Source organism: Haemorhous mexicanus, chromosome 15 (genome assembly GCF_027477595.1).
Source record: "Haemorhous mexicanus isolate bHaeMex1 chromosome 15, bHaeMex1.pri, whole genome shotgun sequence".
Lineage (NCBI taxonomy): Eukaryota > Metazoa > Chordata > Aves > Passeriformes > Fringillidae > Haemorhous > Haemorhous mexicanus.
The window spans coordinates 10867214-10894957 of NC_082355.1; the positions used below are offsets into that span (position 1 = coordinate 10867214).

The following is a 27744-nucleotide window of genomic DNA, read 5'->3' on the forward strand; positions in this document are numbered from 1 at the left end:
TTGTAGGATTGTATGAAATCAAGATGAAAGCTGGGATGTGCGTGTGCATGCCCCCTTTCTAAAAAAACCACCTGTTTAATGGCCTGTGGTTGGGGGGTTTCTGGGCACTGGGGAACTGCCCCACTTGGTCTTACTGCCTGAAAAACTGTGCCTGGTCTGCCTGGTTGCTGTCCTGCACTGCTGTAAGCCAAGGGGAGGTGATGGGTACAGCAGTGCTCCTGTTGTCTGGATTTTCTCAATGAGCGTGGGGCAGAGACCCACCACCTAAGACAGGGAATTCCATCTGTGTAAATTAAGAGTAAACAGAATCAAAGCACCAACTTGCTTTAGTGCAGTGACACGTGAATAACCAACAGTCAGGCTTGCCGTAACTTCTCAGTTGATAAAAAGTGTTTGGTTAGCAGATGATGTGAATAAACTGAGGAGGAAATTAGAGTGAAAGCACATAGCATAGAGTTTAACCGGACATGTTTACCTGTTCTGAATATGCCTTGCGTCATTCTGTATTACTGTAAAATTAAAACCACATTTAGGATGATGTAAATTAAATGGTAATTTCTCAAGAACCTCTTTTATGGGCTATAGGATTGGTCTTGTTGCTGACCACAAACTGTACCTGGACCTGTCATTAGTTCCTCAGGAAAGAAGTTAGAAGTTTTATAAGGTTCTGGCGCTCTGACAAAACCAGGAGGAAAGAATTGTGGAGGCTTAAAGAGCTGTGTGATATTTATAGAATAAAATCATGGAATCGTTTAGGATGGAAATGATTTTAAAGAATCCTCAATTCCAGCTGCTACCTCAGCACTGCCAAGGCTACCACTAAACCATGTTCCCAAGTGCCATATCTGCTAAATCCCTCTGGGGTTGGTGACCACGCAGGGCTAGAAAGAGAAGTCATTTGGATGTCAGTCCAGAAGAAGTGATGTCAAATGTGACCTCTCCCCCAGTCAGGGGGATGGTGGTTAACCAGAGGAGGGTTTCATGTGCTGCTTAGGGAAAGATTCTTGCAGCATCATGAAAGGTCTGCAAGTCAAAGGAGTGTGAAGCATCTCTCTGGAAAGAGTGTATTACATTTATTTCAAGCAAGAGACGAATGTGAAGATGGGACCTGGTCACACAGTGGCTGGAGTTGACTGAAATTCCTTATTTCAGAGAGTGTTGTTGTAGGGGATGGTCCTTGGAGACCTGAGAGCTCTGACATCCATCCTCAGGTGGGTGACGATGGTGTAGAGAAAACACATAATCTCCAGAAATAACTGTTCCCTTTACCTGCATCTTATTCCAAGAAACTGGACTTCTTTAAAAAAAAAAAACCCAGCATTCTTTCAAGTAACCCTTTTTTTTTCCCCCAGATTAACCCTGGCAGTAAAGCAGCCATGGCAGACTTGTGCCCAGGAGACATTATTCTGGCAATTAACGGAGAGAACACGGACAACATGACACATCTAGAAGCTCAAAACAAGATCAAAGCATGTGTGGACCAGCTGCTGCTCTCCGTGAACAGGTTGGTTCTCTCTGATGTGCTCTTTTGTCAGTCTTGCTCAGAGGGCTTTTGGCTGGCCCTGGAGCAGATGAGCTCTCAGGCTGGGTTCTTGGAGCATCCCCATGGCCTGGGTAATTGTCCTGTGTTTTCAAGAACAGTAAAACAAAATGATTTTTAATGGTTCACTGGTAGAAAAAGTGGGATCAGTTCATTTTGACTTGTGTATTATCGGTTGTACCTTGTAAGGCTTGTCCAGGCTGTGGCCTGAGTTGAGTCTTTGTGGTTGTGTCAACTCAAGCAAGAGTAGCATGGGAATCAAGATGTCCTTTGGACAAACCATTCCACTTCGTTAACATCCACCCATCATTTTAAATATCTGTTCAATTAAAAAAAGCATTTGAAGGTCCTGCAAAATTTGCTTTTTAGGGCATTTCAAAGCAAAATGAAGGCATGAGTTTGATACTGGGTTTTTTTTGGTTTTTTTTCTTTTTTTTATTTGGGGTGTTTTGTGTGTGTGTTGTGGGGTTTTTGTTTATTTGTGGGGGTTTTTGTTTGGTTAGTCTTGTTTTCTTGGTCTTTTTTTTTCATTTCTATTGGAATTAATTTTATAGCAAAATCACAAATCACCCAAGCAAAATGAGCACTCCTTATAAGATTCACAAAAGGCTAATAGTATCTGGCATAAGTTAAAATAAGTGAATATAGTTTCCCACTTCAGATTAAAGAGGCATTTCCTGATATAAAGAGCTATCATTTACTGTTTATACTTTTCTTGGAAAACCATGTAGTTCTCACTGGATGCCTGGGCAGTGGGAAAGGAGCACTGCCATAAATGGAGCAAACCCTCAGTGATTCCTCATGGTTCCTCAGATTGGCATCTCTGAGCTGCCTGGCTAAAGCAAAGTCCCCTGAGCTCAGCTCATGGTGTACAGATGATGTGGCTTCAGTATTACAAAAGAAAGAAGATAAAAAAAGCAATCAAAATCCCTTCACGCAGGTGGAGTTTCCCATAGCCAAGGAGGGCAGTTGTTCTGCTTTCCAGCTGGAGCAGTTTTAGGGAGACTAGGTGATTTTCTACCCCCAAGAGGACCTGTGCCTAGGGCAGGACCAAGGTTCCCTTCCTGACTGCCTGCAGGCTACTGCAGCTCTCCTTGGAAGAGGAGAAAATCCTTGTGTAGTGACAGGAGGTTCTGGTGAGCCACCAGCTGCTGGGGTGGTCTGGCAGCAGAGCAGCTTCATTGGGAGTTAGAACCAGATTTTGCTGAAAGCAGCTTTCACCTGCAGCATGGCAGTGTTTATTCTCATGGATGAGGGTTTCTGCATGTGAATTGATGGACTGAATTCCCACCTTGTGGTCACAGAGGTCTCAGAGCAGTGTTGGTGTGTGCCTTGCTGAGGTTAGGGGTGATCTGCCTGCTTGGTTTCCCTTTCCCTTTCCATGGTCATTCATGACCTCAGGGTGATCTGCAGGATGCTGTGTGGAGGGTCTGTGGCTTCAGGTTGGGTTTTCCCACTGTACCTAGCAAGGTGTGGATAATTTTAGCAGTGAGACCTTGTGGTGTGTCCAGAGGAGGTGAATTTTCTAACAGAGGTGTTGCTAGTGGTGGCCCACAGTCTTTCAACGGTGCAGGGTTTGTGGGTAACATGGTTGGTCTTTGCTAAGCAGTAGGATTGCAATGGTTTTGTCAGGCCTCAAAGTCTTCATAAACACAGATTTTAAAGACTTCTGTATCTCATAGGAAAAATAAATGCTCAGGGCTCTGCAAGGCAGGAACAGATGGTGAAGTGAGAAGCTGTTCAGCTTGAGGTAGCTCCTCTTGGAGATCACACTGTTTGGTGGCTTCTCCAAGGGCAGAACTCAGCTTCCCTGTGCCCAGAGATGTCCATGAGAGTGGCATTTCTCTTGACAGGAAAAACTGAGCAGTTTGGTTTTTTCTGCTGTAGGGACAGAAAAAACCAAAAAGACAGAAAAAACCAAAAGCTCATCTGCCAGTGATGAGCTTTTAGGTCTATTTTTAGTTTGGCCCAAAGCGGGTGCACAGTGACTTGATTCTTAGATTTCTCTCCAGTCTCCCAAGTGACCTGTTGGATCCTGTTGCTCAGCTGTTGGTCATTGCTGGAAGCACATCTGGCATTCCCTCCTAGGTGTGAGTGGATCCCTGCTCCAGGATCTGCGTCCTAGAACATGCAGTGACCTGGTCCTGCTCAGGGAGCCTTGTCCTGGGGCAATAATGAGGGGTTTTGTTGGTTTGTGTGCATGTCCAGCCACTGCTGTTTGTCACAGCTGTGGATCAACACCCTGGACCCTGCTCTAAAGCTGAGCTTCAAGAAAGCCTCGCCTGTGGTGGCGTGGGTTAATATCTTTTCCTTTGGGCAGAGGTTGCTCTTCAAGCAATATCTTTTCTGTACACTGCCTTCAACAAAATACAGTTTGCAAGCCAACACAAAAGATTTCTTTTTAAATGTGTTTGTCTGAAATACATTTGAAATAAGAAGCCTGTTTGTTGCATGTCTTTAATGAAGAACTGTTTTGTCAAAGCAGGCTTCCTCCAGCCAGGCATGAGTGTGAAGGGGAGGGCAGGGAGCTGTGCAGTGCTTCCATCCCCCTGGTGCCCTTTGGACTGCTTCATCCCATGCCCTTTCTCCATCAACCCTTGACATTGTGTTACTGAGCTAGAGAACAAGATGGGTTTTGTTTTCAGACTCTGGTCAGTAAATGCCCTTAGACTAGGAACTTCAGTCGGAAAGTCAGAATGTGGGGAAAACAAGAAAAGGGCGTTACTGAGTGGCCTGACCAAGGCCAAGTATCATGCATGAAATAAAGGAAGCCATAAAATGGGGTTGGAGCTGTGTTTTGCTGAAATCACTGCTTGAAAGTACCTTGGGTGTGGGATGGGAGACCTCACAGGCATCCTTGTTCCTGCTGACACAGACTGCCAGGAAACCCGTGGCAGCACTGTCCAGACCTGCCCATCTGTGCCAGAGGGCCAGGGCGAGCCCCACAGCTTTTTCTGAACCTTTTGTCATCTGCCAGGGAGGATGAAGGCTTATGCTGCAGCTTTCCTGTAGAAACTGGCCCTGTGCCCACATTGGGAAAACTGCTGGCAAGGGGATGTCACAGGTTTTTAAGCATGTTGGGCTTCATGGCTCTCCTGTGCCCCTGGAGCCCACAGTCAGTGTTGGTGTCTGTGAAGCTGCCCCTACTCTCAGGCTGGACTAGCAGATATTTCCTTTTTTTCAAATCTCTTTGTCCTTTATCAAGGACAAATCTCTTGAGGGGGTTTTACTTCCTTCTTCATACCCTCAATTTTCTACCTCCTTTCTTGGCCAGACCCCTGACCTCCCTGAAGTTAGTGGGTGTTTCGTCCCTGGATTTTTTGGATTCTGCTTTTCCCCAGCATGTGCAATTCTCTCTTTGGGCAGTGAGGCAGTGAAAGGCAAAGCAGCACAGTGGCCTTGCTGTTCTGAAACAAAGTGGTTGAAAATCCTCATTGGTTTATGAAAGGAGTTGATTTATGTAACTGATGCCTATGTGGGCACTGATGTAAGATGTGAGGAATTACTTGGTGTGGGCACTCCTGGAATAAGGGCTGGTGTTCAGGCTGTGGTTAATGGCTCCAGAATGGGAGGCCAGGAGTTCACATGGGCATAGTGAGGCTGTGGGGAAGGCAGTGATGGTGCTGATTAAGATTCAGCAGGATGGTTCAGGCTGTTCTGGTGATAAATTAGGCAGCTGTTCCATCATCATCTTCCCAGCTGTTGAATCTCCAGCCAAGGTAGCGTGAGATATACTTTGCCTGTCTTAGTGCAGGAAGGATCAGGCCAGTTATATGGCAACTGGCTGGAGAAAGATCCGGGGTGTTGAGCAGCCCCATGAACTATTACTCACAAACACCTGATATAAAACTTGTTCTTTTTACTCACTGTGAAGTTGCTTCCAAGTTACACAACAAATTCCTTAAGAGGCAAGAAGTGTGTTAGTGTGTTGTGCCAGGGGAGGTTTCAATTGGCTGTTAGGGAAAATTTCTTTGCTAAAAGGGTTTTCAAGCCCAGGGACTTTATATCCCTGGAGGGATTTAAAAGACATGTGGAGGTGGCACTTGGGGACATGGTTTAGTGGTGGGCTTGGCAGTGCTGGAGTAGCCCTGAGGCTTGATGGTCTGAGAGGATTTTTCAACTTTCACACTTTTATGATTTCCAGTCCAATCCAATTCCAGCCCTTTCTTTTGGTTGGGGCTGTTGTGCACAGGGCCAGGTGGGTGCTGGGCAACTGGGAGCATCTGCCTGGCCCCAGGTGCAGCCAAGAGCCTCAGGGTGCTTGAGTTGAATTTATTTCCTGACTGTGCTGTCAAAGAATAAATCCTCAAAGGTTCAGCTTTGATTCCTTCTATCTAAACTAAGTCCTGGAAGCAGTTTCTTCCCCCTTGGTTTGGCGTGTATGCTGCTGCTGAGTCTGCTTGGAGAATTGACTAAGAAAATTCTCTGTCTATTCCTGCTCTATGTAAAGAGAGGGAGTTTCTCTGAAAATTTCTGTGTAAGAAAGCCCAGTAATGAATCTGCTGGACATGTAGCCCCAGAAGTACCTGGAACCTCACATAGTTGATGTTCCTCCCATCTCCCCCAGTTCCTGGGGATTTTATTGGGGTCTGTTAGCTGTAAGCAGCACAGGCAAGCTGCTGGAAGATGGGAAGGATGACAATGTATGTTCTTAAGTTTCCAGTAAAAGTACAACTGAAAAAGTGAATCACAGCTTCCCCTCTGAAGCTCCTTGAAGACTAATAGAGGGGAAACCCGGCAGCTTTCCAGAGCAATACACAATGGTTTCAGCTGAGAGGAATGAAGGAGGAGAAATCCTGCAGCTTCTTCCCATTGACTGAATGAGCTGTGTCCTTTGGAGTGCTCAGCAGAGCTTGGCTCCTGTGCTGCTCAGCTGCCCTGCAGAGGATGGATCCAACACCCCACAGTTATTGGGGGGAGGTTCATAAGCCTGGGAAGTTTGAAGCATCTGCTGTAGCTGCTTCTAGACCAAGCTCAGCTTCTAGAAGGCTGATGGCCATATCAGTGATAACAATCAGCTGTGAGCACAGTGATGTGCCACGGTGGGAGGTGAAGAGCAGTCAGGAGAGGGGAAGGACCCTGGAGTCACCCCCCCCCCCAAGAAAGGGGGTGAAATAAAGCAATGTGATTATTCTGGTGGTTTGCAGCTGCATGGTGACAGCAGTGACCTGGATCCAGGCTGGCACTTCCTCAAGTGATAAATGTTAGTTTTTAGGGGATGGAGAAATAAGAAATTTGGTAAGACACAGGAATTCTTGCAATTTAAAAGCAGCTTGACAAACTTGAGAGTGAGACTTGCAGATATCTACCAGGTGAAAAAACATTCTGGTAAAATATGTGAGTATATGCAAGTAATCTTTTGAGAATGACTGAGACTTTTAGAAAGCAAATGGTGGGATAAAAGGTGTCTGCAACTTTAGGTTTTTTTAGTGATGTCCTGTTTATGGGTCCATTTCCTATGAAGCCTTGTGTGGAAGGCCTTGCACAAACCTAGGTCAAGTTATTTTTCTTAGGATTGTCCTGGATGCCATTAAGGGAGCAGAGTGGTGTAAGTGCAGGGTAATGATTTCCACATAACTGCTTTAATCCCCTATAGCACATCTGAGAACACTTTTCCTGTCCTTGAGCTGTAAATTAAACAACTCGGAACATTTGAGTGATGCCTGATCTGTTGCCTGTGACGTATGAGAAATGTGTTGGAATTTTGCTGTTGCCTAAACACAAAACTCTGACTGTTGGTAGGGTGAACCTGCTCCGGGCGGGGGGGGTTCAGGGTGACTCTGCTGGCCTCTGAGTCCCCACTGCTCTGGGGCTTGTTCTCGGGGTACAGGGGACCCCCTCCCCTGCTGCTGGTCCTGCTGGGGATGTGGGCATGGGATGTTCCTGGCAGCTGGAGTTGGGGGGTGAGCTCCAAGCATCAGCTCCTCCTACAGTAGCTGCCTGTAGCATTGTTCTCTCAGGCAGAGTAATCTCTTAATTATTTTGGATTATTTCAGATTACATGATATTTTGCTGTTCCCAGGGAAAAGAGGGGGTCTCCCTGTGTAAGCATTAATGCTAGCTGGAGCTGATGTGAGCCTGGCTTTATTCAGACTGTTGCTGTCAGAGTTGGTCTCAGTTACACCAAGAACTCCTTGTTACTCTGCAGAACTGATAGTGAAACCTTGAGTTTAATCATTAAAGCATTAACCATGAATGGGCTTCTCCTTGTAAACTGAAGTCTGTCCATACCTGTCATTAAGTGTAAATATACCCATGATGCCTTTTGGAAAGCACAGGTTTATCTGTTTATCTGCTTTTTGCTCAGACAGTGTGATCTCTGTCAGGGCTGTGGAGAACTGGTAGTGCTGGCAGTGCTGGTGACTGCATGCCATACCTTCACACAGAATGAATTTACTGCTATTGCTCTTATCTGCTGCAATCAGAATCACTTGCTGAAGCTGTGTTCTTATTTACTGGCACGTTGAAGTCTTTGGGGATGCTTTAAGCTGTGTTTGGCGTGTGGGCTCCAGAGCTGAGTGGGGGGAAGTCATCATGGACCCTCATTGGGGCACTGCAAGCTCTCCTTGGGCTAGCTCAGTGCAGGGGAAAGCACGGAAATAATAATGGTGGTCCCTGCCAATGTAATTAGTCATTTCCATTGTTCTGGGCCTCCAGATTTGATTTTCAATGTGGAAGCAATGTACACAGCACTAGATCATGGCAAGAAGCAAGCTGGGGTTGATAGGAATGCTGATGTTCCTGGGAGGGATTGTTTCCTTTGTCCCAGTTGGGCAGACCAATTTATGAGTGGATTGTCCCAGCCTAAAATCAAATAATAACAGTAAAGATAAATTACCAGAACAAGATATCTAGCTATGAGAGTAATCACTCCGTGTTGAAAAAGCTGTAATGAGGCAGTAGTGAGGAAAAAAAGCTGAAATCCTCAGGGGCTGGATCCAAAGTGTGTTTGAGTCAGTGGGAGTCCCTGCATTTGGTAGGTTTTAGGTCAGATCCTAGATTTGTAAAGGCAGCTTTGTACGATGACTTGTGTAGCTGCAAAATACCAAAGGTAAAAATCTCCTTGAGAATTCCTGGGTTAAAATCATGCTCCTTATTTTTCAAGCTTGGACTCTGCAGATAATTTAACTGAAAGTGAATGTGGTATGTGGCAGGGGTTAGAGTCCACAAAGGATGCTTGGATGCATCTGTGCCCATGGAACAGCACTTATTTTTTTGAAGTGGTGCATACAGAGAGTGTGATGATAAACAGAATAGTTTACATGTTGAAAGCTTTATCTTGAGCTTACTCGAGTTTCCATCTTCCACCTTAACCTTCTTGCATCCTGAGAAGTCTGTGGATGTACCTGCTGGACCTTGCCCAGGCCCCTGTCACTCCCTCATACCCTAAGTGCTGGAGATCACATTCCAGCCATGTCCCCAGATGCCTTTGTGGGGAAAAAAATGATCAGGCACATGGAAAATCTTTGGACAGTGACAGTATTCTGCTCTGCCTTGGCAGGACTGAAGATGCATTTGGGAATGGAAACTGTATTTTTAGGGCTTTTTCTATCTGGCAGCTGTTGAAAGGGTCAGGATGATTCATACAGGGTGGTGAAAGCCTGCTCTCTGAAAGGTGTTTATAGAATTCCTGATGTGGTCTGGTACACAGGCCTGCCAGGGATTGCCTGTATGTAAGTATACATAAATCTATACACATGTATAATCAGAATACTTTCTGGATTCAGGGCCAGAATAAAGGGGCAAAGCCAGGAATGTGCAAAACAGGAACCACCAAGAGTCTGTATTCTGATGTCTTGAACCAAAATAAGTTTGTCTCTGTAACCTCAAACTAAGACAGAACCTTGTAATTCAAGAATGGTTTTGAGCTTCATGGTTTTAAGAGGATGAAACTGTCATCTTCTCTATTTATCACTGTTGTCTCTGAGGATAATTTTGGACAAATGCAAATATATTATAAACCTGCTAGGGAATAAATAGATGCTATATATATATTTGGCTTTTTCTTTTTTTTTTTTGGCTTGTTTGTTTTGTTTTTTTTTTTTTTTAATTTGTTTAATTGCTTTTTTGTTTTGTTTAGGGAGCTTGTTTCTTTCTTTGAGATTTTTGTGGGCTTTGTTTGTTTGGGTGGGAGCACTTTGGTCTGGGCTTTCTTAAAAGCAATTTAAGTAGAGTTTACCTAATTTCCTGCTGCAGATCTGAAGGGAAGACCTGGTCCCCCCCGGTCCTGGAAGATGGCAAGGCTCAAGCATACCGGATCAGCATCGAGCCAGACCCACAGGTATGGCAGCTGCAGTTCTGCCCCACTCTGCTGCTCTCCCAGCTTGCTTTTGAGGAGAGGAATCCATGTCTCTGGAAAGCCCTGTGCTCTGCCTGTGCTCCTTCCAGAAGTGAAGGAGTTTCCATGTGTGGTTTTTAAGTTCTCTGCAGGTCTATCTGTGCTTTTCTTGGGCTGGTTCCCATGGTGAGCCAGATCCTGAGCAGATCTGGCACAATCCCATCTGTGTCGTTGCCTTCCAGCCAGGCCAGGGTTTGCTGGATCAGCCTGCTGGGGACACAGGATGGCTGGGCAGCACATGGAGGGTGACATCCAGCACTGACCCCTGTGAGGCTCTGACCAAGCTCAGAGTTAGTGTGATTTTGGATGGAGCTCTTGGGAGTCCTCTGACTGTCCGGTGTCTGCCCTTCCCGGGGTACAGCACACCCAGGGTCTGTCTGCATCTGCCTCAGCTGTTGTGCCTCTACCTTGGCTGTTTCCAAAATCTGCTGCACCCTCCCAATCCAGTGACAGTGATTCACCCACCTCCCATGATGGTGGATTTCTTTTTTTTTTTTTTTTCCTGCAATGTTCTCATCTTTTTCCTTTGTGGGTCGTTTTGGTTTTTTTCTCTCTCACTCCTTCTCTTTGTTTTGCAGCTTCTCTCTTCCCTCTGTCCTCAGCTCTGTTCCCTGGAGCCTTCTACCTGTATCCTGCCCTGCCTTACTACCCCATCTTCTGCATCAGCCAGGTCTCTGATGGCTTGTTAGCAAGGTCAGAGGTGACTCTCATTCTCATTTGGCTTCTTGATGGAAAGAGAAATGGAGTTTCTCTTCTCCCTCTCTGCTTATGAGGTACTGGATTGTCAATTTTTGCATGTGTTGGTCCATGTTGTGGAGTTATCTGAGGAACAAGGAGGAGACCAGGAGGATAGATGGGCAGAGGGTGGCTCCTGCTGTCTGGCTCCCCCTTGAATGTGTGCTGAGCTGGTGCACATGCTGCCAGTCTTCCCAGGGCACCCGAGGTCATGGATGGCAGGGCTGGAGCCTGCTGAGGCTTCTCACTGCTGTAGGTTGGCCACCCCTCCCAGGGCAGGGTAGAGGCCCTGGGGCTGCCCAGAGCCTTCAGAATATCAAAGTATGTCAGTTCAGGCTGACAGAAGCCCCTGTGCTTGCCCCCAAAGCAAGTGAGCTCCCTTTGGCTGATGCTGAGTGTTCAAATATTGCTCAGATGGTTGTCTCCTCCACAGATGTGGTTTATGTCATATACTTTTCCATGCTTTTTCTCCAGCCCTTACAAAATGCCTGTGTGCAGGGTCTGCTGGTTTAGCTCTACTGCTCCTTTCCGGAGAGGCTTTTAGAGTGTCCTGATGAGGGCTCCAGGTGCCCCCTCAGCCCTCCCTTGGCTCAGTTCAGAAGGATTACAAGAGCTGCAAGGGTAGAAGAGAGGGGATGATGCTACAATGAATGTAGTCTCCTTCAGTGAGGAATGGGGAGAAAGTACTCCCCATGTGCTGGGGTACATGGGGGTGAGCAGCAGAGCGCACACCAAGTGCTCAGGACAAGGGTGAGATCCTCCAAACCCCATGAGAAATGGACCAGAGTGTGAGGCTGTTGGGTCTGTTGGCCATTCCAGTGGTGTGGAGTTTGCAGATATTCTGCATTTCTGCCCAGGACAGCAGGCAGAGGCACAGCACAACAGCAGCAATGGCAGAGCTGCCTCACTACTACACATCAGCAACATGTGGGGCTGTTTGTCTTTCATGCCCTGACTCACAGCGCAGGCTGATGTGTGAGCTTGGGCCTTGCATTCTGGCCATGTTTGCTTCATTTATCAATTACAGCCATCTTTTCTGACAGATATTTTTTCTTACTAGACTTTACCTATGAATAAAATTAAATGAGAAACAAATGTGCAGCAGTTCCACTGCCAGATACAACTTCCTGAGGTTTAATGCAGGTTGCATTTGAATCTGACTATTAATATATGTTACATATGGATCTTTTTAAAAATTAGACAGTTTTATAGACTATAATGAAGGAGGTGGGGATGAACTATTCTGAATCCTGAAAATATGTAAATCTGGGGAGTAGGTGTGTAAGGCAGTTGTGTTTGTGGTAGGGCACTGAGAGAGGTGTGTGAACAGGCAGCAGATTCCTGCCCTTGCTGGTTTTTTTGTTTGTTTGTTTGTTTGTTTGGGGTTTTTTTGGTTTTTTTTGGTTTTTTTTGTTTTTTTTTTTTTTTGTGCCTGTATCTATGTGTTGTCTTCCTTAGTGGCTTTTTGGGTTTCCCAGAGAGGAGGTGAAGGTGGTTCCACACACACCTCCAGGTTGCTGTGCTTGCACCCAAGATGTTTTTGTTGACTCTTCTCCCCAAACTGCCTGTGCCTCCAGTGTGGTTCATGCTGCAGCCTGGAGCACATGGCAGCAGCTGTGCTAACCCAGGTTTTATCACTGATGTCCTCTGACCTGTGTGAGGCTGAGGGTGACCATCAGCACCCAAAGAGAGCTAGCTAATCTTTGCTGCAGGTGACCCAGGGCTGTCCTGTGCTGTGTTCATTCAGCCCCTCTGGCAAAGGCACATACTAGATTGTGAGAAGGAAAAATCTCATTGTAAAGTAATAACTTGGCTAATATATGTGCAACCTTTAGGTGCACTTCCTTGCATCTGGAAAAAAGCAATCTGCTTTGAAACACAGGGAAAATTTTCTGCTGGAATTCTGCCCTCAAATCACAAAAAGAGTTTGGGGGTTTGTCCCTGAAAAAAGTTTTGAGAGTTTTACCCCAAGTGGCCTTTGCAGTAATGGGGAGCACATATCCTTTCTTCCTCCAAGTTTTACTCTGTATACTTTTCCATCATACTGGACAAAGATCTGTTGAAAATCTTGACTTATGACTATAGTAAGTCTTGCCTAAAACATGTGAACATAAGCAGAATGCCTCCGTCTGAATGATTTGTAGGAAAATCTGTATTTCTGTTATTACAGTTTAGGTTCTTAGGTGTGATCTTTGTCTTGAAGGCAGTGAAATTTGTAGTTACCTTCTGTGCAAGAGAACATGGAAGGTGTAGAGTAGTTGGTGAGTTTTCTTCTCCCCTTTTTCTAAATCTGTTGTGATTTCTCAGTTGAGCTTTCTGGTAAACCTCTACTCAGAGTCCAAGAATGTGATCAATCCTCCTTATTAAAACTTTGATTATTGCCATGGCTGTGGGGAGTAGCTACCCTCAAACTGAAGAAGCTGGAACTGGAGAGCTGCTTTTTTACAGTTAGCAGGAACAACACTGAACAGGATGAATGAGTAACTTTTCGGGAAAATAACTTTTTTTTTTGTTTTAAAGCAGACTTTGGTTATCGGTTGGGTTTACTAGATGAATCTGTCCTTAACAGGAAGGACCTACAGAGGAGGCCACAAATGCAGTGATACTCAGACTTGCAACCTAAAGAAGGGCTGCCTGTCTGTTGGACCCAGAGATGGGTGGAGGTGGGACCTACAGGGATGCTGGGGACAGCTCAGAGCTTTCCAGCCAGCAGTTCCAGATTTCCATCACGCAGACATGACATCCTTGCTGATGTGTTGGGATCCCCAGTCTCTCTTGGCATGGTGTTGGTGAACTTGTGGGTACTGGTCCCAGCCACTCCTCCCCAGCAGACAGGGGGAGTGGGAGCACCCATCCATCAGTCTCTGGAGATCCCACTGTAATTGGCTTCCTGTTGCATGAGCTTGCTAGTTAAAATACTGCCATGCAGTGCTAATAAAAAGAGAGGGTGTTTGTCTTGTTCATTCCCAAACTGCCAGAATTGGCAGCTCTCTGGCCCGGGGGGCTGGAAACATGGGCTTTGGGCACCCTGTCAGTGCTGACTGACAATAGATCGAGTGTGTGGGTAGGAGAATAATTGCAGCAGAAATTAAATTGGCATCACATAGCCAGAGCTGGAATAGGATGCAAGTCCTCCCAAACCTGGATGCTTGGCTGAAATAGGTACATGGGGTGAAAGGCTGGGTTTCCTCTGGCAGTGCAGACAGGTAGAGGCACTTCCCACAGTTATCCATGGGGAATGGTGTCCTGGTGCTGCTGAGCTAGCAGAGCAGCTCCATGTCATTCTCAGGGGATGGATGAGGGAGGTGTGTCATCACTATTGGTCCTCTCTTGTGCTCTGTCCTGAGCAGTGGCTTTCCCAGCCTCACCACGTGACTGAGAGGGTGAGCTCTGGGCAGTGAAGAGCCACAGCACCAGGGGAGCTGCACAGGAACAATGAGAAGGTTGTTTCTGCTCATCCTTACAAATTGCTTTTCCTATGTGTTACTCAGTTCTTGACACCCAGGTCTCAGTCCACAGAGACTTGTTAGTTTGCTCTGACTAAAATCAGGTGCAAAGGACATGGCTTGCTATGTGAAAATGCCATCCAGAATGGGATGAAGAGGAGGAATTGGGATAAACTTGCATCTATTGTAACTGTTTGAGCAGCCTAATCCAGGCAGTGCTGGGTGTGAGCCAGGCCAGTGGAAATGTGAACACACCTTTGTTTGCTCGTGTCAGAGGGGCTCAGGTGTGTCTGGTTGCTGAGGATCTGCTACCTCTCATTGCACATGGCATCCACCCAGCATGGGCTCTGCAACATCATTCCTGGGAGTTTTTCATACTTGCCCTGACTTCACAAATAGTATCACTGCTGATCATGCTTGCTCCTAATTACATAAACGGGCTTCAGGGCAGTCTGAGCCTCTGGTGCCCCAGCTCTGGGCACCCAGTGACAGCAGTGGTGTCCCACAGGAGAGCAGGGAGGGTAGTTGGCTGCTAACCTGTCCCTTAGAACTGATTTTAACACTTTTAAAATGTGTTAAATATGCTCATATTTACTTTTTTCTTGATTATATATATTTTTTTTTACTAAGGGTGAATGGCTCCTTATGTAATTAACTGAGTAATAGATTTAAATTAACTTTAATTAGATGGAGTATTTGTTTAAAGTTCTTTGTGAGTTGCTGCCAAGCAGGAAACTTCTATGTACATCTTTGCAAAAGCCTGGCATAGGCCATGCTGAGTTCTCTGAGCTGGGGGTTAAAGCCTCCTGGCTGGAGAGATGGAATTTCCTTTCTCAGAGAGACTGACCATCCTTCCTCCCCTGCTCTTGGGGCAGGATGGGCCATGCCTGCTTCTGGGAAAGCTCCTGCTGTGACCCCCAGTTCCAACCAGCAGGGCACCAACCAGCACTCTCCTGAGAAAGGAGGGAAAATGTCTGCCTTGGGGAAAACAAAGGATGAGCTCATGCCCTGGCACAAACCCAGGCTCCCTTCCATGGGAACTCGCAGCTCGTTGTTTGAGGACTGATTTAATAGCAGAAACATGCTGAATGCTGACAGCCACTGTGGGTGCATCAGCCCTGAGCTCTGGGTGCTCAGGCAACATTTCACACCCAGATATTGGGGTTTTACACTACAAAAACCCACTAATCTAATTTGCTGGGTGAAAAGGTTATACACACATAGCATGTGCACTTGTGTTTACTTTTGCCTGTGATATAATATTGCATCATTTGAAAGCAAAGGAGTTTTCTGAGTACCATTGTAACATCTTGAAGCTGTAACCTTTTATGTGAAATTCTCTGTGTGTGTCTTAGGTAAATTAGCATATTTAAGTGAGTTTTGATAGTCCTGCTATATGAAAGAGGCAAAACCAGTATTAGGATAAAGGAGGGGAAAAATGGGAATGGAAACTTCAAAATAGTTTTCCTCTGTCCAGGTAACTTGAATAATTTGTTCTCATTGAAGGTACATAGGACTTATACTGAAATGGGGGTTGGTTTGGGACAAACAAAATACTGTTTGTTTAAGTGCTAACACAGACATATACTGTGTTATTTTACTTGATAACATCAGTTTCAGTGATGACTGCATTAACACAGGTAAGGAAACTGCTGCTTGTGTACTCAGAAGTGCCAAGTGTTTGGAAGCACAGGTGTAGCTCAGTGTTTCTGTTCTTGTCCATCAGGAAAAACAGCTTATCCCCTTTCACTTTTCCTTCTCTCTCACTTAAGAGGAATTAACTGCTCTTGGAGGTCACTTGAGTGGGGAGAGCCATCCCCAGTGGTGCAGAGGGTTGCTGGAGGGATGCTCACAGTGGTACCTCAGGATGATCAGGCTGAAGCAGCTGCTTCCATCCTCTAAAGCAGCTTGTGCCACAAAGTGCTGGGAAAGGCTGAGACGTTTTCGAATCCACCTGAATTTATCTTTTTTTATTAATGAGGAAAAACAAAAGGTTGGGGTATTCCAAAATGAAACAGTATATCATTCTGTTGCTTTTTCTGTGTTTTTTGGTGCACCTTACCCTGGCTTTTACTGAAGGAGGTGTTCAGATAAGCCATGCTGGTGAAGTAGGCACCTTTTGTTTTAAGCATATTTTTGTAGCCTAAAGCTTAGCTTGTTGTCAGTGAAACTTTTCGTTTAAATTAGCTGCTGATAATGATTATGGAAAGAAAATCAGAAAGTGTGATATGGTAACAGCTGAAAATGCAACAATTCCCCAACTGAGAAAGGGGAGAGTGACAGTAAGCTGGAAAACATGACGTCAGGGCATAGTCTGTTAGTGTTAAGCTCACCAGCTTTGTCCTGTAAGCCCAACACCAGATGGTGAGTAAAGTAATTCAATGGAAGCATGGACTGAAATGGGAGCAGCAGCATCTTTCCTGAGAGAAAGGGGAGAGTCAGGAGGGCAGATGGACACTTGTTGTGATGGTTTCAGGTTTTTTTCCATCTGTAGTAGATATTATTTTCTGTCAGTGGGAAAGTTAATCCAACAGCAGCCTGTGCATGGTGGGGGCATCAGTCCAACACCTGCAGTGAGCAATGCCCTCATATTCCTGAGCTTGGAAGGTGACCCTGAACACTGGGATCTAGGACAGTCCTCTCTAGGGTTTAGGCTGTTGTTGAGCCTAGCTCTAGTGAGGTAGTCACCTGGCAGGAGCTTTCTGCTGCTGGACAAAGGAGGAAACTTCAAGGCTCTCCTACCAAGACAGTCATACACAGCTGTCCTCTGTCTGCTGGGTAAATGCCCCTTGCACACTTATGTTAGAAATGTGCTCTCTGCACGGTGCAGGCAAGATAAAAGCAAACATATTTTAATCTTGACTGTCTTAAGTAATGCCTTTTAAACATTTTAAAATCTCATTTTAAAACATTTTAATCTTGACTATCTTAGGTAACTTTTTTCCATTGCTGTGGATTTTGAGACTGTTGGGGAGCCAGATAGGTTAAGGGATAAAGCCCTGGCATTGCAGCTTGAGTCTCTCCTGAGCTCTTTAATTTGCATGAGGGTGCAGCTTCTCCCTGGAGCTGTGGGAGGAAACATCCATCGGAGCCTTGCTGATGGCCATCCATCCACATGGCTGCTCCAAGGAGGAGAAATGTTACTGCTCTTTGAGTGTGAGAGATTTGTCCTTGGGTTAAATGTGTGATATACCTTGTGCTATACAGAATCACAGAATCAGAATGGTTTGGGTTGAAAAGGGCCTTAAAGCTCATCTAGTTCCACACTCCTTCCATGGCCAGGGGCACCTTCCCCTATCCCAGGCTGCTTCAAACTCCATCCAGTCTGTCCTTGAACACTTCCAGGGATGGGGCAGCCACAGCTTCTCTGGGCCAGGGCCTCACCACCTTCACAGGAAAGAATTTCTTCCTAATATCCCATTGAAGCCTGCCCTCTGTCAGTGTGAAGCCATTCTCCCTGTCCTGTCACTACATGCCCTTGTGCAGTACAACCTGTCCTGGGAATATGGGTAGGCTGGGGCTCCACCAGGCTCCAGCTTGAGTCATGTTTCATGTGAACATTGTCTGCAGCCTTTTTTCCAAAAGATCATCTGATTTTAAGAGTTTGGTCTCTTACTTAGAGAGATCTGAAAAACTAATTTGATATTGAGCTGACAGCTGTGAAAGGAGTGTAGTGAGAAGGATGTGATGGATAAGGCTTTCCTTCAGACTGTGGTATACATTTGTTACAATCCAGTTTAAACCCAGAAAAGTGAGGAAAGCTAGGTCTCTGTGTATAAACCGCAAAGAACTTTGAAGGTTCGAAATATACCCAAAAACTAGATTAAAACCAAATGAGGCTAGATATTGGTGCCAAAAAAATTGATGTATTTTTTAAAGAGAGAAAAAGTGTGCATGGGGGGTGGGGAGGAGAGAGAGTGACAGGGGTTAGGTGGAAGCATATCACCCATCTAAAAATGGGGTCCCAACAATGTCTCGTCTCATTTTGTCTGGTCTTCTCACATCATGCTGCCACACGCCAAAGAGTGCAGAATTCCGTGGACAAAGAGGACGTTTTGCAATATGCATTAAAAAACCAGCCAAGCATGAGAAAACAAATTGGGAGTTTCTGGTTTGTAGGCTGAAAGAGTTCTCCTTGGTGAGAGTTCACAGGCCAGCTCTTAAGAAGGGTTTGCAAACTCAGTTTAAGAAAGGCTATAAAAAGCAGGAAGAAAATTCAGCAAAGAAAAGCAAATTAGGCCTCGAAGGGGGGAAATCTGAACTGATCTTGAATTTGACAACTGGAAAGAAATCTATCTGGTTCTGGGTTTCTGAGGATGAATATGTGAGTGTTTTGCACAAAGTGAAGCCTTGCAGAGGTCTCACAGCCATTGAGGAAGAGGAGCCTGAGCTCTGGCCTGGGAACAGCATTTTGTGCTACAGGAGGAACCTCTTGATCCCTATGGAATCTGCTGGGTCACCTGTGGCTTTATAACATTCCTGAGCAGAGGAAAGGTGAGCTGCCACCACCATGAACATCCTCTCCCCACAGGGACAGGGAGCTGGTGGCAAGTGGGGATGCCAGGCAGTGCAGGCAGGGCTTTGTTTCCTCCCTTCTATCAAGGACCTCCTTTTGGAGAGTGCCCAAGCAATAAGTTTTCACTTTATAGCAACGTTTGGTCCTGATGTACAAATTGCTGAGCTTAACAGGGACAAAGGGGCAACGCTTTATAACCTACCCTGGATTTAAGCAAGTCCATGGAGATGATGGTCTGGAGGAGGTTGCCATTCTGGAAACAGCTGCCAGTTCTGCGCTCCCCAGCAAAGGTCTGGATGGCACCAGTGTGCAGGGGCACATGAGGTCAGAGGAGAGGACCCAGCCCTCTCCTGCAGCCACCCTGGACTGAGAGTGAATCTGGCCCAGATAATTAAAGGTAATGGCATTCTAAAAGCATTGCTGTCAGTGCTGCCACCCATATGGGCCATCTCTGTTATCCCAAAAAAATGTTTATGATCCTTCTTTTCCTCTCTGCATCATGGTTGAGTGTTTTCTTTATTTCCCTTGAAATAATAATCTAAATCTGGGAATTGGGAACACATAGCCTGCTTGTGTGTATGTGTGTATATATATATATATGTATTTTTTTAAGACTATAAATTGGGGAACAGTTAAAATTATATTATTACTGGCAGAAAAATTCCTTTTTTAATAGACAATTTGAAGTTATGTTGGAAGCAGTTTTCCCCACGTGTTTGTGCATGTGTGGTGTGGAGGGAACTGTGCCAAGAGGGTTCCAGGCAGCTTCTGAGGCAGGGGAAGTTGCTGGGAGCTTTCTGAAGGCTTCAGGCTTTCAGCTGATGGTAGGAAAAAAGCCTTGAAGACACCATCTTTCAGTTCTTAAGTAAGCTTGGTTATATCAATGGACATTTTGCCTTAGGAAGAACTGAAGAATTGGACTTTCAAGATCTTTTTCTAGCAGGATCTGTTTTTTACTTCTCTTAGCTGTTTGTTTTTACAAAGTTTGTGAGTGCCAGTGTGTTCTTCTGTGCACCGGGGTAGACACTTGTTTCTAATTAGTATTTATTGGATTATTTTAGTCAAAAATAAGCTTTGTATCAGAACCCCACAATATACACTTCATTATTTGTTCATAGGATGGTGTTTTATTTCCCTGCCTGGTTTTTTATCAGCTTCAATCTACTGAAAAGCTGGTGGAAGGCAGCTGTGTTGGGGAGCTGCCCTAGAACAAATTAAACCAGGTTAAACAGATTCCAGCCTCTTACACAGCATCTATTTCTTTCATCAGTCCAGGCATGTTTGTGATTCACATGGCTGGAAATAGCAGACAGCGTGTGTCCATGGGCTGTGTCCAGCTTCCTGCTGCTTTTCCCAGTTGCTGGGGTTAGCTCCTCTCCCCATACTGAGTTTTTGTAGGCAAAGCCTGGCTCAGGTGACATAAGCAGTAGGTATTGCTTGGTTTATGGGTGTGGATGGAACTGACTAATAGGACACCCATGTATGTGGAATTCCATGTGTGTGGAATAACACATAGGTAATGTTTGACATAGGTAAAATGTTAAAATAATGTGGAAAATTTGTCATTTAATAGCATCTGAGTTCCTGACTTGAGGTCATATGACAAAAATATTTCCACAGTTTACCTTGGTACTTAAAAAGCAAATGGAAATATGAATATCAAGCTAAACCCCTTGACTGATGTGTTTCTCACACTGTAAATTACTAATCTTATTTGGGGAGAAAACCTTCCTAAAGGAACATGGATCTGTGTGGACAAGGGTGGCTGCAAGTAAAAATCCCAGGACTGGTCCCTTGGCCTCGGGTGTTGCCCATCCTGCACGCAGAGCTGCCTTAGCATGGGTTTATCCTCTTTTGCTGATGGAAATGGAAGGGATGGCCCTGAAGTCAGGAGCACAGCAAGTGTGCTCAGAGTGATGGAACATGGAATAAGAAGTAGACTCACAACCTTTCTTTTAAAGAAACGGCACATATGCTTTTAAATATAAAATAAGTGCAGGAGAAATAAATGCAGAATATTTGGCAGTGGCTCACCATGGAGAAATAGCAAATTCATTTAGTTGGGGACCAAGGGGAGCCGTGTAGATTCAGCACAATTTAACTGCAGGTCAAGCCTGAATTTTCCTTTTCCTGCTGCACATCCCTGTTTTCCACAGCACACATAAAATCTTTCTATGGCAAACTGCATGTCCCAACACAGCCCCTGCATGTACATCACACACTATAAATCTCGTGTTTTCCGCTTTCTTTCTTTTCCAGGACAGTGGCCCTGCCCAGAGCAGGAGGTCCATGCCCCATGGAGCTGGGGGCAGCCCTGTGGACAGCAAGCAGATGCTGAACATGCAGCATCACCAACCAACTCGGCTGTACACAAGCGACAGCACTGAGTCAGCCCTTCCGGGCCAGCTGAGTGGACTCCACATCACTCCTGCACACAGGTAGGGGCAGGGCTTGGCTCTGCATCTGCTGCTGCTCCTACAAACTAAGGTTCAGGGAGTGCACAGAGGCTGTGGTGCTCCTGAAGCTCCTGAGGTCATGGAATCCTAGACTCACTTCAGTTGGAAAGACTTTCAAGATCATCCCCTCTAACCATTGACCTAACTCTGCCAAGTCCACCAGGATGCTGGGCTGGTCAGGTGTAGGTGGGAGGAGAAAATAAACTAACCAAATAAAACAAAGCAAAAATAAAAAGGCTTGGAGACAGCAATTTCTGAACAAAAAGGCCACATTTACATAGGTAGCAACTGCAACATTAAATTGAAGTTTGTGTTGCTGAAACAATGCTCAGATTTGCATCTTGGTGAAGGTGCTCACTCTCCAGATCTCTGTTAAGATCCTTTTGTTGCTGATGTGAGTAGGTAGATTAGTGGCCCCTAGGTATGGTCCCCCAGCTGGGATTAATGCCAAGGAAGACAAGAGGAAGAGAGGTTTACATTGGATATTAGCAAAACTTCCTTCACCAGCAAGGTTGTTAAGCCCTGGCACAGGCTGCCTGGGGCAATGGTAGAGTCACCATACTTAACAGAGAGACTTAACAGACATGTAGATGTTTCTCCTGGGGACATGGTTTAGTGGTGGCCTTGGGAGTGCTGGGGGAATGGTTTGGCTTGATGATCTTTTCTAACCTAAACAATTCCATGGCTCTGTGAGTGTCACGGACAATAATATTTTGTTTTTTCAAAGTGTATCTCCAAGGCAGGATGGAGGGTGCTGCCCTCCTAGGAGTGAGGTACACCTTGCCACATACCTAGGAGCCAACACTTGCCCTGGAAGCTGGAGATACTGGCTGGAAGGATGAACTCCAGTAACTGGGATGTTTATAAGTGTAAGATCTGCTCAGTGCAGCTGTCCGGGAGGCTGAGAAATAAATAATGCTCCTAGGAAAGAAAAGGCTTTTGTGTAGCCAAGAATGGTTTGGGTGAATAACTCAGACTTTGAGACAAGCCAGGTTGTGGACTGGGATGCTTTCACATGGCTTATGAGGCTCTTAATTTGTTCTTCCAAACTGGCAAAATATCCTGCAAGAAAATAATGTCTGTATCGCATGCAAAGAGAATTTCTTTTCATCTTGGGAACTCTGTGTCTGCATGAATCTGTATTTCAGTGATGCAGCAAGCCAGCTCATTCCCTGTGCTGCTGCGGGAAAGTTATTGAAGTTGAAAAGAGGAGAACTGCACAAAAAATAGAGAACAAAATCTGGTATTTTCTGCAAATGAGCCTAAAGCAAGGACATTCACTTGGGTCTTTGAGTAGAATTGGGGCAGGAGTGCATTTTCTTTGAATTGGAGTACATTTTCTTTGATGAAGCTGGGCTGGTGTCATGGTTTGACACTGGCCAAAGGCCAGGCACCACTAAAGTCACTTGCTTACTCTCTCTTACTTTTAGCTGAGTAGAGGAGAGGGAAAAAGAAATAACGAAGAGCACATGAGTTGAGATGAGGATTGGGAGAAAACACTCCAAAGGACAAAACAGGTTTAAATTCAAAGGTATAAAGTAAATTTATATTAACAGAGTTAGAGAAGGCTAATGAGAAGTAAAATACACCTTTAAAACACCTTCCCCCAGCCCCTTCCTCCTGTCCAGTGACAGTGCAGGGAGACAGGGTGTGTGGTTTTGGTCTGTTTGTCGGTCAAGATGTTTTGTTTGCTCAGGTCTGTTCTCTGCTATGCTGTGAGCCCCTCCCACGGGCAAACAAGTGTTCCCAAAACTGTTGTGGCTTGGGTCACTCATCCACAGGGTGCAGTCCTTTGAGGATAGGCTGCTCTAGTTTGGAAGCAAGGCCCCTCTCTCTCTCTGGAAGCAGGAGCCCTCTCTCCATTCAGGTCTCCCACTGGATGACAGCTTTCTCTGCCATCCACCTGCCCCTCCATGAGCACTTTTCCCATGGGCTGTGAGTGGATCTGCATCCCCCGTGGGCTTCCTCCATTACAGGGGGACAGTTTGTTTCATCATAGTCTTTACCAGAGCTTGCAAAGGAATTTTGGCTCCAATGCCTGGAGCACCTCCTCCCCCTCTTTGTTTTCCCACTGACCTTGGTGCCACCATGTTGTTTTCCCTCACGTGTCTTCATTTCTTCCTCTTCTCTGACTAGAAGAAAAGCTGCTGCTCATAGATACCATTGCCAACAAGTTCCACTAATTCAAAGATTCTTACAAGATCCTGCAGCACCAGGAGGTTGATCTCATCTAGGTTCTGTGTCAGGGAGTCTCTGGCCATGTTTCCACCAAGGGCCAGGCCCTGCCGCCATGTTTCCAGCAGTGCAGGCCGTGGCGCCGGTGCTGTTTCTCGCCTCTCTTCCCTGCGGGGCACGGGGAAGGAGAAGCCACTGCTGCCCCCCTGTCCCTCTGTCTGCAGTGTGGCTGGCCAGGCATGGCTGGGCAGGCAGGGCAAGGCTCGCCACAGGCCGTGCCGAGGTGGCAGCGGCCGTGTATCGCCACAGGCCGGGCCGGGGATGGCCCCTGGCAGCAGTGCCTTGCCATCCCTGGAAAATCTGCCCCGCTTTGATTTTCTACTTAAATATGTCATCACAGAGGTGTTACAGCCTCTCTAATTGGGCCAGCAGCACATCCAGCTTCAGAGATCAGAGGTTGGCTCTGTCAGACATGGTGGAAGCTTCCAGCAGCTTCTCACAGAAGCTACCCTTGTGGGCCCCCCCCTGCTGCTACCAACAAACCAGGCAGGGCCAAATTAACTCAGCTGGCCAAAATCTGCTTTTTCCCATTGAAAATGTGTGAGTTGATGTAGAAGTGAACCGTGGCAGGGTAGACAAGCATTTGGAGCACACCTGTGGGGTTTGGACTGGCTGGGAGTCATGGGGATGGGTCCATGGCTCATGCCTGGCATGGCTCAGTCCCACCACCCAGGCTGGCCCTAACCTCCCACAGGGAGCAGAGCTGCTGGGGAGTCACTACCAGAATATGAAGCTCTAGCCATTCTTTGAAAGTGATTTTTGCTGGAGGTTTTTTTCTCCTTCTTTTTTTCTTTCTTTGAAAGTGAATGTTATTTCTTTTGTTTATTTGTTTAAGCAGACATGAATATAACACTGGTGGAGAAAATGATCCAGATGATAGCTAAAGTATGTGAAGGTGATGGAGTTCAGGGCTCTTGCTATTTTTATTGGTTTTATAATGACTTTGATGACCTGCTCTATAAAAAGGAAGAGGAGCCCCTTCCCCTGGAGCTGTGCTCTGTGTTGGGGCCTCTGGAGCACAACAGCAGTTTGATTCAGCTTTTCGCAGCAGGACAGTTAAGCATGTACCTGAAATATATTTGATTCCAGACCATGATTTTCATTTTTTCACGTACTGGACTGGAATAATGGTTTAAATTGCTATTTGTTGGTTTAAATTGCTATTTGTTGTGTGTGCATCCCAAATGCTCCTCATACAGAGCAGGAGCAGCTCCAGGCTGAAGGCGGGGGGGGCATCCTAAATGTCCCCCTCCCTGGTGAGGTGGTTTTCTCAGTTAAGCGTGCTCTGTGTTTGTGATGTACCTACAGTAACACCAGCTTCACAGGAAGCACTTGTGAATGGTGAGGGGTTTTGCTGTCCTGCCTGGCACACACTCTCCAGATGCCCTTAAAGGGGTGGGTGCATGCCCTGGCCCTACATAGTTAATGAAATGCCTGTTTTTTTCCCCATTTTATCAATAAATTACATAGGTAGCAAAGCAATTTACAGCATTTGCAAGCAGCTGCCCTCTTTCCTGAAGGCATCTGGTAACTGGGCCAGCCCTTGCTGTGTTGCTCAATTGGAACCCAACAGGGAACAAGTTTAACCTCCTCGGTTCAGCAACTGTTCCTGTGCCAGACATACCTCCAGGCAGGGAAACACATGAGAACAGAGGTGCTTAATTGAATCTGTGGGAATGTGGAGATTTCAGTACCTCCCTGATGAGCTGACGGTAGCTGTTTCTGTTTGACTTGAGCCTTTCTTTCTTTGCTTTACACCAGCATTGACCCCGTGAAGTCTCTCCCACGGAACAGAAATGGGATTGATGTGGAGTCCGATGTCTACAAGATGCTCCAGGATTATGAGAAGCCCATTTCAGAGCCAAAGCAGTCTGGATCCTTCCGCTACTTGCAGGGCATGTTGGAGGCCAGTGAGAATGGTAAGGAGCTTGGCACCCAAGCACCCTCCTGTGAGATGGCAGGTTTCAAATCAGTGTTTCACATAGTCCTGCTTACCAGATTTTGTGGCTGACTTGAGCACTGTGTGAAAGCTGGATTTGTAAGCAACGTGGCAGCTGTTTTCTGAGATGGTTTATGAGATGTGATGGCCTTAAGCAGTTGTGTAAGATCACTGTTGGAGAACCTGGTCTGGTTAAGTAAATGGCATTTGCATAAGGACATGGGATGGTCCTCAGCAAGGCAGGGATAGAGATCAGGAGCTCTTGGCTCACTTCTCAGGTCTGTCACAGCTTCCTGCCCATGTTGTTAACACATTAAATAATAAGATCCCCAATCTATACATTTCAGCTTCTTTTTTATTTTATTTGCCTTTCACCGTAAGTCTGTTGGGGCTTTTATGTTCAAATTTTTAGGCTTTGCTTTACAGTCTTACAGGGCAAGACCCCTCTTTCTGTTTCCTTCCAAGGGCCCCATACTGCAATCATGTGAATCCAGGAACATATATTTTATGAGAAAATACCAACTGCTGTAAATCTCATTATGGAGCCGTGAGAGGTAGTGAGTTGGGTGTTGCATTTCAGTTTATGTTTGTGTAAAATGTTGGAGAAGTCTGTTCTTTGACTAGAAGGATATTGATTCTTGCTTCACAACAAGCACAACTGCAGGTAACTTCTGATCATCATGGAATTTCACCAGTATTGGTTTTCTCAGTGGGACTGAGCCATAGTTGCAAAGCATGAGATAGGATCAACCTCAGAAGCACTGGGTATATTATTGTATTTTATATTAGTATTACAGCCCCTGGATTGGCAGAAAAACTGGTGTGATATACAAGCCCCGGTTGGACCCTCAGGTCCTTCAATACCTCCAAGAGCAAGGACAAATCTGCTGCTTCCCCAGTCTCCTTGTCAGGAAGAAGTAAATCGGAAGTGACTGTGTTAATCCCAGTTAGTAACACTGCTGCCTTCCTTCCTTCTCTGTGCCAGGGAAAGGGAACAAAATTCCAGCTTTGCTGGTTTGCTCCTGCCTCCCCCTGCATCCTGCAGCCCTGGGCTGGCAGAAACTCAGTGCTAGGAGGAAGGGAGAAAGAAAAGGCTGGGGAACAATAAGGTGCCAGGACAAGTCCCCACATCCTGGGACTGTGCATCCAGTCCTGGATGTGTGCTCATCAGCATTCTCTTGGCTCTAGCCCATCACCAGTGCAACACTGTGTGTTTGACTGGAGCCTGACAGGCTGCTTTCGGGTACCAGCCAGTATGGGACAGGCTGGAGCAGTCACTGTCACCTGGGTTCTACCATTCTCCCTCTCCGTAGTGTGGAGGGGATGTGTGACTGCCTTCAGGAACATCCTCACTTATGCCACGGTCATTCCAACACTGTTTATTTCACAAGGGATGAGAAGTTAGGTGAAAAGCATCTCTGCTTGGCATGAAGCTCTGTGATGTTCCAGCACGTTTTCAATCCTAAGTGTTCCTGCTGGGTTTGTTTTACAGCTGCCACCCCTGCTCCTTTTTCCTTAAGCCTAAAATTACACATTTTGACCTGAGCCTGTTCTGCATTGTCCTTTTAAAGTCAAGCTCTCCTCTCCCAAGGAGCGGAATGTGTTGGACAACGACCTGTTTTATATGGAATGTGTTCTTACTGGAAGCATTTGAGCCCTATCCCACACCCTTAGGGAGCAATGCTTTGTGCTGAGGTGGAGGCTGGAGGAATGGCAGTGCCCACCCTCATATGACCCATAACCCAGAAAGGACAAAAAACTCCAGCCATAGCGGGGATGGCGTGGTGGAGGCTGTGGAGTTAAAGCATTTTACAGCCTTGCTGAAGATCGTAAATCACCATGAGACTGGGCTGGTAAATAGAAGGAAATTATACACAGTTCAAGAAGATGGGAAGCAGCCTTCTCTGCTGGGTTCATTTTGCTGTAAAATCCCTTTTTTTTTTTTCCTTCTTTCCTTTTTTAAGCAGCTTATCCAAGCACTCTGCATGAGAGGCAGTGACAGCTTAACTGTTAAATGTTGGCAGATGAGCCTGTCTAGTCCAAGCATGCTGTGTCTCATGCTGGGGGAAGCCAACAGCCTGAGCAGTTGCTTCAGTTTATTCCCAGCAAGGCAGCGGAAGGATTCAACAAGGGGCTTGGCTGGAGCCAGCCAAGTACTGGGGGAACTCCTGGGGTGGAGTAGCCCTACTCTGCTCTTGAGCAGGCACTCCTGCATGTATCAAAACTCTTGGCATTGCCAAACACTGTGTTGTGTTTTGGGGAGGTGGGATCCGGTGGGAAGTTGGTCCTTTTGGTTTTACCCGCTTGGTTGAAACTGCTTGCAGCCTTGGCCTCTGTGCCAGAGCCATGGCTGGAGAGGGGGGAAGGTGCCTGTGCACCCCAGGGGATGAGTCAGGGGTGCACCCTCCTTCCCATCTGGGCCCAGGACAGTAAGCACTCCTGAGACACACTAGATGGGGGAGCAGGGGTTTCTTTTCTGAGTAACACCCTTCAGTCTGTGGTGTGACCCTGCCCTGGGGCTGTGAGCAACCAGTAGTGA

The 27744-nt window shown here is 46.2% G+C and overlaps 1 protein-coding gene across 1 annotated transcript in view; it reads left to right on the forward strand.

The window, feature by feature from the left end:
* The window catches only part of PDLIM4 (PDZ and LIM domain 4), a 45205-nt gene that overhangs the window by 12565 nt on the left and 4896 nt on the right, over positions 1–27744 (forward strand). Inside the window, exons 2-5 of the mRNA XM_059860017.1 lie at positions 1353–1504; positions 9737–9821; positions 20835–21013; positions 25028–25185. Coding sequence (XP_059716000.1) covers positions 1353–1504; positions 9737–9821; positions 20835–21013; positions 25028–25185 — 574 coding nt within the window. The remainder of the gene's footprint in view (positions 1–1352; positions 1505–9736; positions 9822–20834; positions 21014–25027; positions 25186–27744) is intronic.